The 13,615-nt window shown below is 29.4% G+C and overlaps 1 protein-coding gene across 1 annotated transcript; it reads right to left on the reverse strand.

The window, feature by feature from the left end:
• Nucleotides 1-4,721: 4,721 nt before the first annotated feature.
• LOC105799021 (L10-interacting MYB domain-containing protein) lies at nucleotides 4,722-5,968 on the reverse strand. The gene is made up of 2 exons (XM_012629340.2): nucleotides 5,510-5,968; nucleotides 4,722-5,418 (listed from the first exon to the last, which is right to left on the reverse strand). The coding sequence occupies exons 1-2, from the start codon at nucleotides 5,846-5,848 to the stop codon at nucleotides 5,248-5,250; spliced, it is 510 nt and encodes a 169-aa protein (XP_012484794.1). The 5' UTR covers nucleotides 5,849-5,968; the 3' UTR covers nucleotides 4,722-5,247.
• Between the last annotated feature and the right edge of the window lie 7,647 nt (nucleotides 5,969-13,615).

A 13,615-nucleotide genomic window follows, 5' to 3' on the forward strand; every position in this document is an offset into this window, starting at 1 on the left:
TGATAATTTCATTCTTTTAACATTTATTTTTTAATATTTTATATTTTTACAAAAAAAAAAACTGTTAAAGGGTGTATTGATCACTTGTGCTTTTTTCGTAGGGCTAGTTTGGTAATACTTTTGAAAAGTGCTTTCGAAAAGTGCGGTGGAAAAATGCTTTTGAGAAGTGCTTTTGAAAAATTTGAGTGTTTGGTATTGCTGTTCAAAAGTTAAAATGTTCATTTTAGACATGATATTATAAAGCAACAAATATGTATTTAAATAATGTTCAAATTAGTTAATATTATGATATTTTAGCAAAAATATAAAAAATAATTTATTATAACTTATTGTTGATATTTTAATATATAATATTAATTTTAAATATTTCTAAGTAATTAATATTAATTATTTATTAAATTTAATTAGAATATATAAACTATATTTAAATATTTAAATATAATAATTAAATATTTGTAATTAGATATTGACACAATTGTATTATTTTAAAGATTATTTTTATTTTTAATTAATATTTTAACACATTTGTATTATTTTATTTTAAAATGTATTTGAATATTTAACTCATATTAGATATTAACATAACATAGAAAATATAAACCTAACAAATTAAAATATTACATATATTTGGATTAAAGTTTCAAAAAGGGATAATATTTATATACCAAATATAAATACTAAAAATTTTACAATAGCATTTACAATTTAAAGTGAATTCATTAAACTAGAAGCTATAGCATCTCTTGTTAATTCCATTTCAAAACCACTTGAATTGTTTGACTCACCGTTATCATCACCATCATCATCGTTGTCGTCATCATCATCACTTTCTCGACCATGCGCATTTTCTGAATCAATAATATTCTCATATGCCCAGTTAATATCTTCATATTCTATAAAATTTGCATCATTTCGATCGACATATTTTCGGATAAAATTGTGTATCGTCATTGTAGCAGCAACGATCATCGTTTGCTTTTCAAAACTATAACTTGGCATATCCCTTAAAATGACCTATTTTTTTTCAAAACACCAAAAGTTCATTCAATCAAACTACATAATGATGAATGTGAATTGTCGAAACCATTTTTTTGAAAAACGGGGTCGACTTTAATTTTGAAATCGAAAACGAACACGGGAGTCGCCACCAATCCTTTTTGATGAGGTGTGATCGGGTCACCTAAAAAAGTGGTTGTTTTTAATAAATGACTTGATTTATTAAAACAACGTTTTTGGTCCACGAAATTCACAAAGACGGGTTTGGGATTTAGTTACGTACGAGGAAGGATTAGCACCCTCGTAACGCCCAAAAAATTGGTACCTAGTTGATTAATTACTGTCTTAGTGTCGAAAATTGAAAACTTTGAAGAGATTTAAAATACGATCCTTTGTTAAAATACTCGAGAGGGGTATGTTTCACGTTAATCGAGAAAGAGAATTATGTCCTGTAAGTTATGACACAATGTCTTGGATTCTCGATACGAGAATAAATGCAAAAAATTTACTTGTTTAAAAAGATATTCGACTATCTCAGGTTTAGAAAAGAGATCATGTCGAAAAACTTATGTTTGAAAAGATTCGTGTATTTGGATTTATCGAGAAAATCGAAACCTTGTAAGTTAGGGCACAACCTTTTCTAATCTCAAAACATGTAGTTTTACTTATTTTAAAGCCATGATTTATGCATCAAATAAAATTAATCTAACACGAAATGGTAGAAATAAAACACGATATTAATATGCGTAACAAAACGATAATGAATACGATGATGTAAGCATAAATAATACGAGCAACAACAACAAAAATAAGATAAATAAATAAGAAAAGGATAAATCAATTATATAAAATAACAAGTAAATAAACAAATAGAACAAAACGCCTTTAAAATAATAATGGACACATAAATAAATAAATAAATAATAACGATAAAGAAAATGAATAAAATTATAAAGATATAAAAATATATATGTATGTATGTATATATATAACAAAGTTTGAAATTAAAAAAAGGTATAAATGAGTAAATAATAATATTAATAATAGAATAGAAAATAATCCAAAGTTAAAAACACAAAAGATATAAATAATTATATAATAATATATAATAAGACAAAATATATTTAAAATTTAGATAAGTAAATATAAATAGGAATATAATAATTATAATAATAATGCAAAATTAATATAATATAATAGTAATGAATAAGTAAATATAAAAGAAAACACAATTATAAAAATAATGAAGCTAATTAATAAAATAACAAAAATAACAAGAAAAGGACTAATTAGAATTTTAAAGCAGAGATTGGGGCAAAATAAAAAATAAAATAAAAGGGAAGGATCATTCTGAACACGCGAATAACATGGAGGGACTGAAAAGGGTAATTTTCCCTTCTCCTCCAAAACGACGTCGTTCGAATAGGGACTAAACTGAAAACGCAAAAAATCACGGGGTAAAAATTAAAAAAAACTGAAATACTTGATTGAAATACCATTAAAAAGCGGAAGCGCTAAAGGTGCAATTAGCCCTTCCATTAAAAACACGCGAACCTTAGCTTGGAGCAGGTCGGGTCTCGGGTCAGGAGCCCAAAACGACATCGTTTTGGGGCTTTTCTGACCCTTCCAAAACGGTACCGTTTTGGTACCCTATGTAAATAAAAAATTCCTTAAAAAAACCATTTCCTCCCTCCCTTTTTACAAAAAAATTCAGAAAACTCTCTCTCTCTCTACTTCCTCTCCGGGCATTGCCCGAATCAAAGTGAAAGGACAGTGGTCGGCCGTACTACAGTGGTGGAGTTCGAGGTAAAATTTTTTCTCTCTTTTTTCTTATTTCTAATATATTTGTATATATATAAACTATTTTTTTAAAATAAGTAAAATAAAGAAAATATAGGTATATATATTTTCGAAGGAGGAAAATAAAGAAAAATAAATAAAGAAATAGAAAAAAAACAAAGATCTTAGTACCTTATTTTCTTTGAATCTGTTTCAAATTTCTTCTTTTTGTATTTTGAAAGAAGTGTTTCTGTCCTTTTTTATTCATCAAAAAATCCCCCCTTTACAGCGGTTTAACATCACTTTTATAGCCATTTTTACAAGGTTTTTTTTTTAATCTATTTGTTGTCACTTCTTGCAGGCAAGTGGATGAAGCAGGTGGTAGCAGGTGCGGCGCAGCAGTGGTAGTGGCAGACGTGCGGCGGCTAGGGTAGCTAGGGTTTCAGTTTTCCTGAAACCCTAGTTTGACTTTTGTCATTTGGGTTTGGGTTGTTTTGGGTATTGGGCCTGTTGGGCCGGTATTGTAATTGGGCTACTGTTTATTATTTCATTGGTTTTATTTTTTTTACTTGGGCCCGGGAAAAATTTGGGCTTTACATGAATGATTGAATATCTCTTCTATACCAGATACTGGTCTACCTCTACGAAAGTCAGGTAAATGATATCGCTGACCTCTATATGGTCCAAGATAACCTTTCATTTGAGGATATCCAGAATCAACAAGATAATATTTTCCTACAAGTCATAATATAACAAACAATTAATTCAAGAAATTTTTTTTATAAAAATTATCAATTAAAGAACTTATACTTTATTATTTAAAAAATCACATATAAATAAAATATCTAACCATTTGGTGGGTGCGGAAATTTGTATTTTGGATCTCAAATTGCATCAAGAAATATTCTAGTGTCATGTGCCGGTCTTTTCCATCCAGTCATGACAAAGGTGAAACACATATTAAAATCACATACTGCCATAACATTTTGAGTCGGGATACTTTTTCTTCCAATATAGGGAATTTGTTCATTTGGTGGAAGAATATCGGTAATATGAGTACCATCAATTGCACCTATGCAATCCTGAACAAATAATCATATTAGTCATATTAGTCTCGTGCATATTTTTAGTCGACCAAATATATTAAAATATAATAATATAAAATTAAATTTTAACCTTAAAATGCGGCATATATCTAGAATCATTACGTATTTGTTCGGGTATTGAGCTAAAAAAAGGATCTTCGGGTGCAATTAGATCAGTGGCCATCCTTGAAACTTTCTCAAGCACAATTGCAAAGTATCGACTTATTATTGATCCAAACTTTTGAAATCTTTCTCGACATTAGGAAACTTTTGCACCGGTGCCCAAGATGTATAAAAAAATTCCCAACATTTCACTAGAAGATATGTTTCTTGAAGTTTGCAAGTTGTATATTGTCTCCAAAACTCTCAACAAACTTATGAATACCATTTTAGGCATCCTAAAATTAATCATACAACGTGATTCATGACCGTCAAGGATCTCTCGGATCCATGTCTCACCTGACTGTTTTGAATCCATGCATGGTTGCTTCAATATATACTTCTCGTAATATAATTGCACGGAAGAAGATGCAACAACAAATAATCAGTTAAAACATTCCATGCGTTGTAAAATCTCTTTCTTTTCCCTTTCATCATCACTTTCATCACCGCTGTAATTCTCAACTATACTTATCACCTGTGAATAAATTTTATATCCAAAATCATATATAAACAACTATTGATAAAACTAATTTAGTATAAATAAGCGAACATAAATTCAATATCCAAATACCAAACATAAACAACTATTAATAAAACTAGATTACACATAAATAAGTAGAACATAAATTCAATATCCAAAAACCAAACATAAACAATCATTGATAAAACTAGATTACACATAAATAAGTAGAACATAAATTCAATATCCAAAAACCAAACATAAATAACTATTGATAAAACTAGTTTAGCATTGTTGTTAAGTCACATAATAGATATCTCTGAACCCTAGAAGATCAGAAAATTTTCAACTATCCTCCATTTCCGTCTTAAGCCACAAAGCTCTAATCTTGGGATTAATTGATAAAAACATAATTCGCTTGTCCTTATTGAGCAATAATTTAAGTGCGAAAAAGTATAGCGGACTAGCTTCTGGAACTTCTTCTGACATGCTGTCAAGCACTTTGACTGCTTGTGGAATACCATATAGATCCATAATAGGAGTCAAACTAGATGTGGCTTGACTCATATTGTTAGCTGCATTGCATAATTTTTCTATTTGACTGGACAATCTTGCAGCCCTCCAATTTGCTTTGAGGATTTCTTTCTTCCAGTTTTAAAATGTGAACTTGATATCTCAGGGTTTTTTTCTTTTTTGACCATTTCCATCAATTTGAACATTATTTGAAATGTGAATATCATTTCTCACATTTTCTTCTTCATTCTCTTAAGGTATTTCGTTGTTAACATCCTCAAAAAAATCACTACGGAGTGTACCAGAAGAAGGTGCCCATGCTTTATCACCTGTTGCAACTATCCCCATGAACATTTGGTCCAACTTCCCTTCGAATTCAGGATCAACGCCCGATGTTCTAAATTTTTGAGCTTCAGGCACAACCTACATATAAAGTGATAGTTTAATAACAATAATTATCAATAACCTCATAAATAAGAAAAAAAAACAAAAATATTCAGAATTATTAATGTACCTTTAGCCTACTCTCCCACCAATCATCTGATGCATCAACAGTTCTTTTTATAGGATTCCACCCTAGACTAGTATCTTTGCCTTTAAGTTTCTTCCAAGCTTTCCATTCTTTTTTTAGGGCATCCCACCTATTTTTAAGTTGTCTTTGTGAAAGAGCCTTGCTCGTTTCTTTCTCAAAGTTGGTCATTATTTTCAACCATCCATCTTTTGTGAAATGAGTACCAAGCCTATTGCCTTTCAATATCTCTTTAATAAAAATATCACAAAATATTTCTGTCAATCTCTTATCCCACATTGCTTTCACTTTTTCACCACTAAATTCAACCGCCAAAGTACTCATCTATTGTGTATACGAACAGATTCGTTTCAGCCAGTAAAGCAATCAAGAAAATCAAATGTCACATAAGTATATTTGTTTACATGTGTATCAAAATATTTTCCTCTAATATTAATTTTACCAAAAAATGGACCCGACAGTAAATGTTATATGACTTTGTTATATTCCCACTGTCTAATGAAACTTCAAAAATTAGCCTAACAGCAATAACATGGCTAGCTCCCAAATGCCATCAATTTTTATGCTTAAAATTTGGGTATTCACTATAACATGTGACCATGTCAGTTAAAGCAAAAAACTTACAATCACAGAGAGTGGCTAAGCCTATAAAGATAGATTATTTTCTATTTTATTCATTTTTTCAATTTCTTTTGGCTTTACTTTGTTTTGTCATTCAACAGCAATCCTCAAAATCCAGCCTTTTTCCAGCAATTACTCAATTTCTAAAATCCTTCAAATTTCCCTCTTTTTAAATTTCTTTTTTCAAGCTGTCATTGTCTATAGAGGTAAAGTTCATTTCTTTAGGAAAAAAGATAAATAGAATTTTGCAAATTGATACATCAATGTTAACTGCATCCAACTATCGTCCCCAAATCTTGTATCAACAAAAAGCCATAACAAAAGTGAGAAAGAGAAAAGATCGAGCAAATCACGAAAGAAACATAACATCACTAGTAGCAGTATAGGAGGATTGCATTCGGAATCAAAGTTAGACTATTCAGAATCCAAGGCAGAAGCAACGAAAGAACAAGCTAAGCTATGATAAGAAATGACTTGCATGCACAAAATTGGCAACTTGGAGGTGAGGATGTAGTGTTGGTTTTATCTTGAATTATTTGATGGCTAATGATTGATTTAGTGTTGCGGTTTTATAATTATAGGATACAGCTTGCCATACAAAAAACGGCTCTGTCCAGATGTTGCCATGCAAGAGGATAGCCATAAGCCTAGATGAAGGCTGACAACTTAAAGAGGAAGTCTATCAAACATGAACGAATGAAATGAAGAAACGTAATAAGCTCACAAACCTGAGATTTACTTTGTCAAGTCCAAGAGCCAAGGGTACAAGCAAAAGAGAAAAGCTGAAAAAGATGTGAAAAAATTAAACTATATTTCATAATTATTTCATAAAATCAAACAATCAGAAAATAACTAAAAACTAAATCATAATGATCAATAAAAGAGAAGAAAAATAGAAGAAAAAGATAAACTCACCGGTGGAGAAGAGGAACAAAGAACCAGAGGAAAAAGTAAAGTTCAGACAAAAGAGAAAAGGGGAAAAAAAAGTCTTCTAACGTCTATTTGGAAGAAGAAATAGTAAGGTTAAAAAAGTAAAATACCAGCTAAAAGCACTTTTGGGCTGAAAAATCATCTGTGAAAAAGCACTTAAAATAAGTTAAAAAAATTTCTACACTAACGTCTGTTCTTTATTGCTTTTTAGGGAAAAACACTTTTTAATGAAAAAAACTCATCTGAGAAGTATTGGAGAACAAAGCCTTAGTCTATTAGAGCGTCTCTTCCTTTGAACCAAATATAGGAATATTATTATTATATTCATTCTATCCCATCAAACTAAACTATTGTAATACTCATTCTATTTCATTTCCATCCCCAAAGAATAACATTTCATTACGTTTGATTCCATAATAGCGAACCAAACATATTGTTATGATTTTATTTTAAAAAATATATATTTAAAATAAAATATACCTTTATTTTGTTAAAATAATATATTCAAAGTATTCTATTTAATTTTATCCAAAATAATATAAAATATCATATTAATAAAATTAAAATTATCAAATAAGTATTGACCACAAAATTATCAAGTAAGTAATTTTAAAAATAAAGATTTATTATTATCAAACAACATAATTTTATTCGACGCATTAATAAACAATTCTATAATAAATTCTATCTTAAAATTTTTCATTATTTAATTTTTGAGTCTATCAAACAATACTTAAATCATAAAAATTGTAAAATTAAAGGATATGGAAAGAAAATCCCATAAAAATTAAATAGAATTTTAAATTAAGTAAATATAATTTTTATACCTTTTGATTTGATTATAAAAAATATTTTATTAAAAATATTTTCATAAACCATAAAACATTATAGGCAAGGCTTATTATGTAATATATATTTATATTGTTAATAAAATCTCTAATTGAGTTGGTGTCACGAGTTAATTAGGTACCAACTCATTTAAGACATGACTAATATGTCTTTTTATTAAATTGCTACTATTATTATTTTGATAACATTTTGTCTTTTCATATTTTATATAGTTTTAAAATAAAAGAACTAAAATTAGCATGTCTAAAGATGGAACCTGTGTTTAATATATTTATAAACAAATTTTTACCATTACACAATAATAATTCCTAAGTAAACTTAAAAAATTAACTTTTAACATAAAATGTTTTCTCTTACCAAATTTATGTATATAGATAATATCACCGATTACGTTTGTGTCACAAGTCAACTTGATATTTAATTTTTTAAAAATAAAATTTTAATATTGAATTTTCTTTTCACTAACTGGATAACTTTTGATGTGCTATAGAAAATGAAAATACCAAGACAAACAATTTGAATGCATTTAATATTCTTAATATGATGTATTTACCTATTTCAATTTTCTTTTACTCACATGTTAAACTATTTTTATTTTAGTTTCATACGTATTGCATATGTGTTGTTTATTATTATTAATTTCAAACCTTATGTTTCATTATTTATAATATGTTATTTTAGACAAACATATGTGTTCTAAATACATAGTTTCCACACGCATATGCGTGTAATAGGATCTCTAGTACATATAATATAACAATGTACATAAACTAAAATTACGACAAGTGGCACTATTGTTATAGATGTATCATTAAATTATACAAAATTTTAAATATTTTCAAATACTACTAAAAGTTAGGCCAAATAGGCAATATATGTCATTTTTTTAATGGGCCAAATAGGCACTTTGTTTTTTAAGATTTAGCGTAATAGCTCGATTTTGGAGAGAGTGTGTGAAAGCTCGCCCAGCTGCCAACTATACAGAAAGCACGTCCATCTAACGCTCATTTCCCCAACGGTACAAATTCTAACGTGCCAATGGTAAAATTTTTAAACAGCCCAACGGTTATTTTATTTTCCTATAAATACCAAGTTATTTTTCATTCTTTTCACTCAAATCCAACTCTCTCTAAACTCTTAATTCTCTCAAAATTTTCAAGATTTGTTCGAAATTTTCAATACATTTGTATAAAAATATTGTAGTTTTATTTTATTATTTCGTAGATTATACATTTCAATTAACTTTTCATGAATGTCAAGTTCTTTTATTTGTTTCGATGACAACCATATTTCCGCCGCTCAATCGGTAATGGTAAAGACAATTTTTAATTAAGTTAATTTTAAAGTTTTTAAAATTTTAAAATATTTTATTTTGTTTATATAAATACGTTGATGATCGTGATTTGGAGGGATTCATACACAATTTATCAAAGAGCCCAAACGATGAAATTCGTGGTTATTTGCAAGATATAGGATTCTTACATGCGTCTCATATGCTTGGGGGTTGTAAATTGGATCCTATACTAATCAGTGCGTTGGTGGAAAGATGGAGACCTGAGACACACACATTCCATCTTCCATATGTTGAGTGTACAATGACACTCCAGGATGTAGCTTTACAATTCGGTTTACCGGTGGATGGGTCAGTCGTTACGGGGTAGTGGTAGTTCTCGGTAAAGAGGACCTTTACGAGGCATTGTTAGGGAAGGTACCAAACAAGTTTTAAGGTGACCGAATATAGATGAGATGGTTGGAAGATAATTTCAAAGACCTTCTCGCGGATGCGACTGACGTCGTCAAAGAATAATACGTCTGAGCATTCATCCTGAGGTTAATCGGAGGCATTCTAATGCTTGATAAATTTTGAAATTTGGTACACATAAGGTGGCTAATACATCTAGTTGACTTCAAAGAATGCAGTCAACCGAGTTGGGGATCAACCGTGTTTGTCACATCGTATAAGAAGTTGTGTCGGGCGACGAAATCAAATAAGATATCAATTGGTGGTTGCCTGCTCCTGCTGCAGTCATGGGCATGGTGGCGGCTTCAATTTTTATGTCCCTAAGGGAACGACCCTTATACATTCCCATTAGGGACAAGGTAAAATTCATTTGATAATAATAAATAGTTACCATGGTAAATGTTATTTATTTATTATATGTTTGAATTAACATATTGTTTGAGTAGGTGGAACCATGGGCCGAGTTATGTGGGACTATCGAAGCAGCTCGAAGATATTCAACTACTATTAGATCAACGCTCAGAAGCCAGTGTTAGTTATTTAATTTTTCAAACCTATAATAATTATGCAATGATTTGGAATTTAAAATTTTACAGATAACAAAATTGATAATTATGCACTGCAGTTTGAATTGATGTCATATGCTGATCCAAATATCATAGAATGTACCCCCATTTGAATTTTTGGCCATTTAGAGTATGTAAGGTGCGAAGGTGCCATTGATAGTTTACGAGATAGTGGAGATGCACGAATTCGATCGAGTAATGCGATAGTTCGGTGGAGGAAAAATATTTCGTCGCCACCGCAAGACATCGAAGCATTGCACAAGCTTGATTTGAGGGGAAAAACTGAAGAAAATTGGCGAGATTTCCACAAATGAGTATATCGACATTTGGGATCGTAGGATAAATTTCTTACCCATTCGCAAACCTTTTTTCACACTAGACACAACAACCTCTTTGGAGTACGTGCCTTAGTTTAAACTCGCTGGAAAGCCATATCTATTATCGGTGGAGGCGAGGATTAGGCAAATTCGTCTGAAGAGGCCATGACATCCTTCCCAGAGTTATATGTCCAGAGCAAGTGTCGCGACGAGTTCGTCATCAGCTCTAACCCAACAAAGGGCACCGGTGTTTGCACCACATCCCGGTCAGTTCCCTCCATATATTCTTATTCCTTTCATTAACCCCATGTATTTTTCACAAACATCACATTATGTACCACTGCAGCATCCTACATCTACATCTTCTGTAGGTATATATTTTGCGGCACCTTTTTCCCTAACATATTACGCCTCGATGCTGACACCAATGCCAACAACAATGATTCTCGGATATTATGCTCAGTCGGGTTTTGTGACATCGTACGATTATTCGCCGATAGTGTTAGAAACACCCACTGCGTCGTTGTTTTATCAAGGTGGCTCATCGTCGTAACCACCTTCTTGTAGAATTGAGCGCACTCAACCACGAAAGAATGAGATGGATACGGAGACGAAGACGAGGGTGGAGAAGAAGATGAAGAGGATGGTCGAGATGAAGATGAATACAGGGGTTGAGGTGAACATGAAGACGATGATCACGATCAAGAAGAGGAGCTAGCACCCCAAGTTGTACACGCACCCAAGTAGACGCACTTTCACACTCTCTCCAAAATTGACCTATTTCCCTAAATCTTCAAAAAAACGACCTATTTGGCTAATTAAAAAAATCGGCATATCTTACCTATTTAGCCAAAAAGTTATTAAAGGAAACAATATTAAGTACACATAAATAATTTTTTTAAAATAAATATTTTTAATGAGTTAATTAAAAAATCAATAGTGTTTAAAAATATCAAAATTAAATATTAGATTTTATAATATTTCATAATTTTAAAAAATAAAATGGCAATATTTAAAAAAGTTATCAAAAATATTTAAAATTTATACAAAATCTTAAAAATAAGCAAATAATAATAAAAGAAATTTAAAACACAAATAAATATTGTTTAATTAGTCATTTTTATAAAAAACAAAATTGAATACTATTTAAAAAATTAAAAATTAAATGAAATTTAAAATTGTCTAAAAACATGTTTTAAAAATTAAGTACTTAATAAAATATTTAAAACCATTTAAAATCCTAAACCCTAAAACAATCAATAAAAATATTTTCTCTAAAATCAATAAAATGTATATGAAAATTTATATGAAGTTAAATGTTTTTAACTGTAATCTATTTTAAAAAAATATATTTACTAATTGCATACCTTTTATATTTTTCTTTAACATATCATTACTTACAACTTACTACATTAAATATTTATTTGAAGACTTAATTTCTTTACAAAAGAACTATACTTAAAGTAGTGTAGAATTATTGAGTCGTATTATATCACTTATTCAACCATCTATGTTACATCTCCAGTAATAAAATGATTTATTAATTTTAACATTTTATAGAATAACATGCTTTATATTATTTCTTAAATTCTTCATAAAAACTATAATAAAATAAAAATAATTTAATATCATATTCTATAACAAGGATTTGCTTTAAATATGGAAAATTTTGCTTACTTACCATACTTCATTGCTGCCACGTGTATAAATTATTTTATGGATCCATCCTACCACATCATCCATGGTCCATTTCTAATTATCTAATAGTATTTCAGTAATTTTTTTCCTAAACCCCAAACCATAAATTTTAAACCTCAATCTTGAAACCCTAAACTATAAACCCAAATCCCATATTAAGCCCCAAACTTTAAACCCTAAAACCCTAAACCCTAAAACTAAGTTTAGGGTTTAGGATTCAAGCATCTGGATTTTGGGTTTGAGGTTTGGGGTTCAAGGTTAAAAAATTACCAAAATTATATGTCAATAACATGGAAAAAATTAATGATATATCATTAAATAATTGAAAAAAGATCATAGATGATGTGGTGGAAAGAGTTCATAAAATAATTTTACCTTTTAATCAGCACTCTGGATTACTATGTATGCAATAAATTATTTGAAATTTACAATTAATTGTTTAAAATTTCACTTAACAAATTTTATGTTAATTTTATTTGAAATTTTTGGCATATATAAATTAACTTAAATTCTTAAGGCACACTAATTTAATCTTTCTAAAAATACACTTTATTTTAGTAAAGAAAACAAGCTAATTACATAATAACTCTTTGGGCAATACTGTTACTAGTTTGACCAATACAAAAAAGTGCTAACACCTCTCTTAGAATATTCGCAAATAACTTCAGTTCAAAACTGGGATCAAAAGGCCATTTTAACCGGAAAATCAGCAACTTTACCAAAAAAAATACACGTTTAATATTCTTATATGCACTATTCTTTGGCAATGAAATCCTTTGATTGAACTGCCAACAAATTTTTCTTAATTAACAAAAATTCTTAAATTTTTTGCATGTAAGTTTTTTTTTTCACAATTGTCTGTAAAAAGGAATCTTGCATCAATTTGCTTTTATTGCGACTAAAAAGCCTTCCAATATTTAAATTAATAATATTCAAGTATTAAATATATTTAGGCTGGTTCGAATCTTGGAGACAACGTTATTGGGAGGGCAGTCATAAACCCCGAACATGGACAGTAAAACGGACATGTATAATTATTTAGGCTTAAAGGTGTAAAAGGCCTTTGAACTTTAAAAAAAACAATTAAATCCCTACTTTTTTCATCAAAAAATCTATTTGATTGTTAATTTTCCTATTGACAGTTAAAGTTAATGGCCCTGTATTTTTTCTTTTTTCAGTTAACTCTGCCACGTCTCACGTCATGGTTGTGACACGTGGCAATTTTAAAAATAGAAAAAATTAAAACATAGAAAAAAATTCATAATTTTTTCCTTATAAATGTACTATACTACATTTTTCCATATAAATTTCAAGCATAAACCAATTTTATAATCCTTCGATTATAATTGCTTTTATAAATCTAATTTGC

This window comes from Gossypium raimondii, chromosome 9 (genome assembly GCF_025698545.1).
Source record: "Gossypium raimondii isolate GPD5lz chromosome 9, ASM2569854v1, whole genome shotgun sequence".
NCBI classification, from domain to species: domain Eukaryota; kingdom Viridiplantae; phylum Streptophyta; class Magnoliopsida; order Malvales; family Malvaceae; genus Gossypium; species Gossypium raimondii.

What these genes read in the sequence shown, in the direction of transcription:
- LOC105799021 (XM_012629340.2), bottom strand. Translation starts at nt 5,848, where the DNA reads ATGAGTACTTTGGCGGTTGAATTTAGTGGTGAAAAAGTGAAAGCAATG. An exon ending in GGTGGGAGAGTAGGCTAAAG is followed by an intron (nt 5,419 to 5,509) that starts GTACATTAATAA and finishes CTTTATATGTAG; the next exon opens with GTTGTGCCTGAAGCTCAAAA.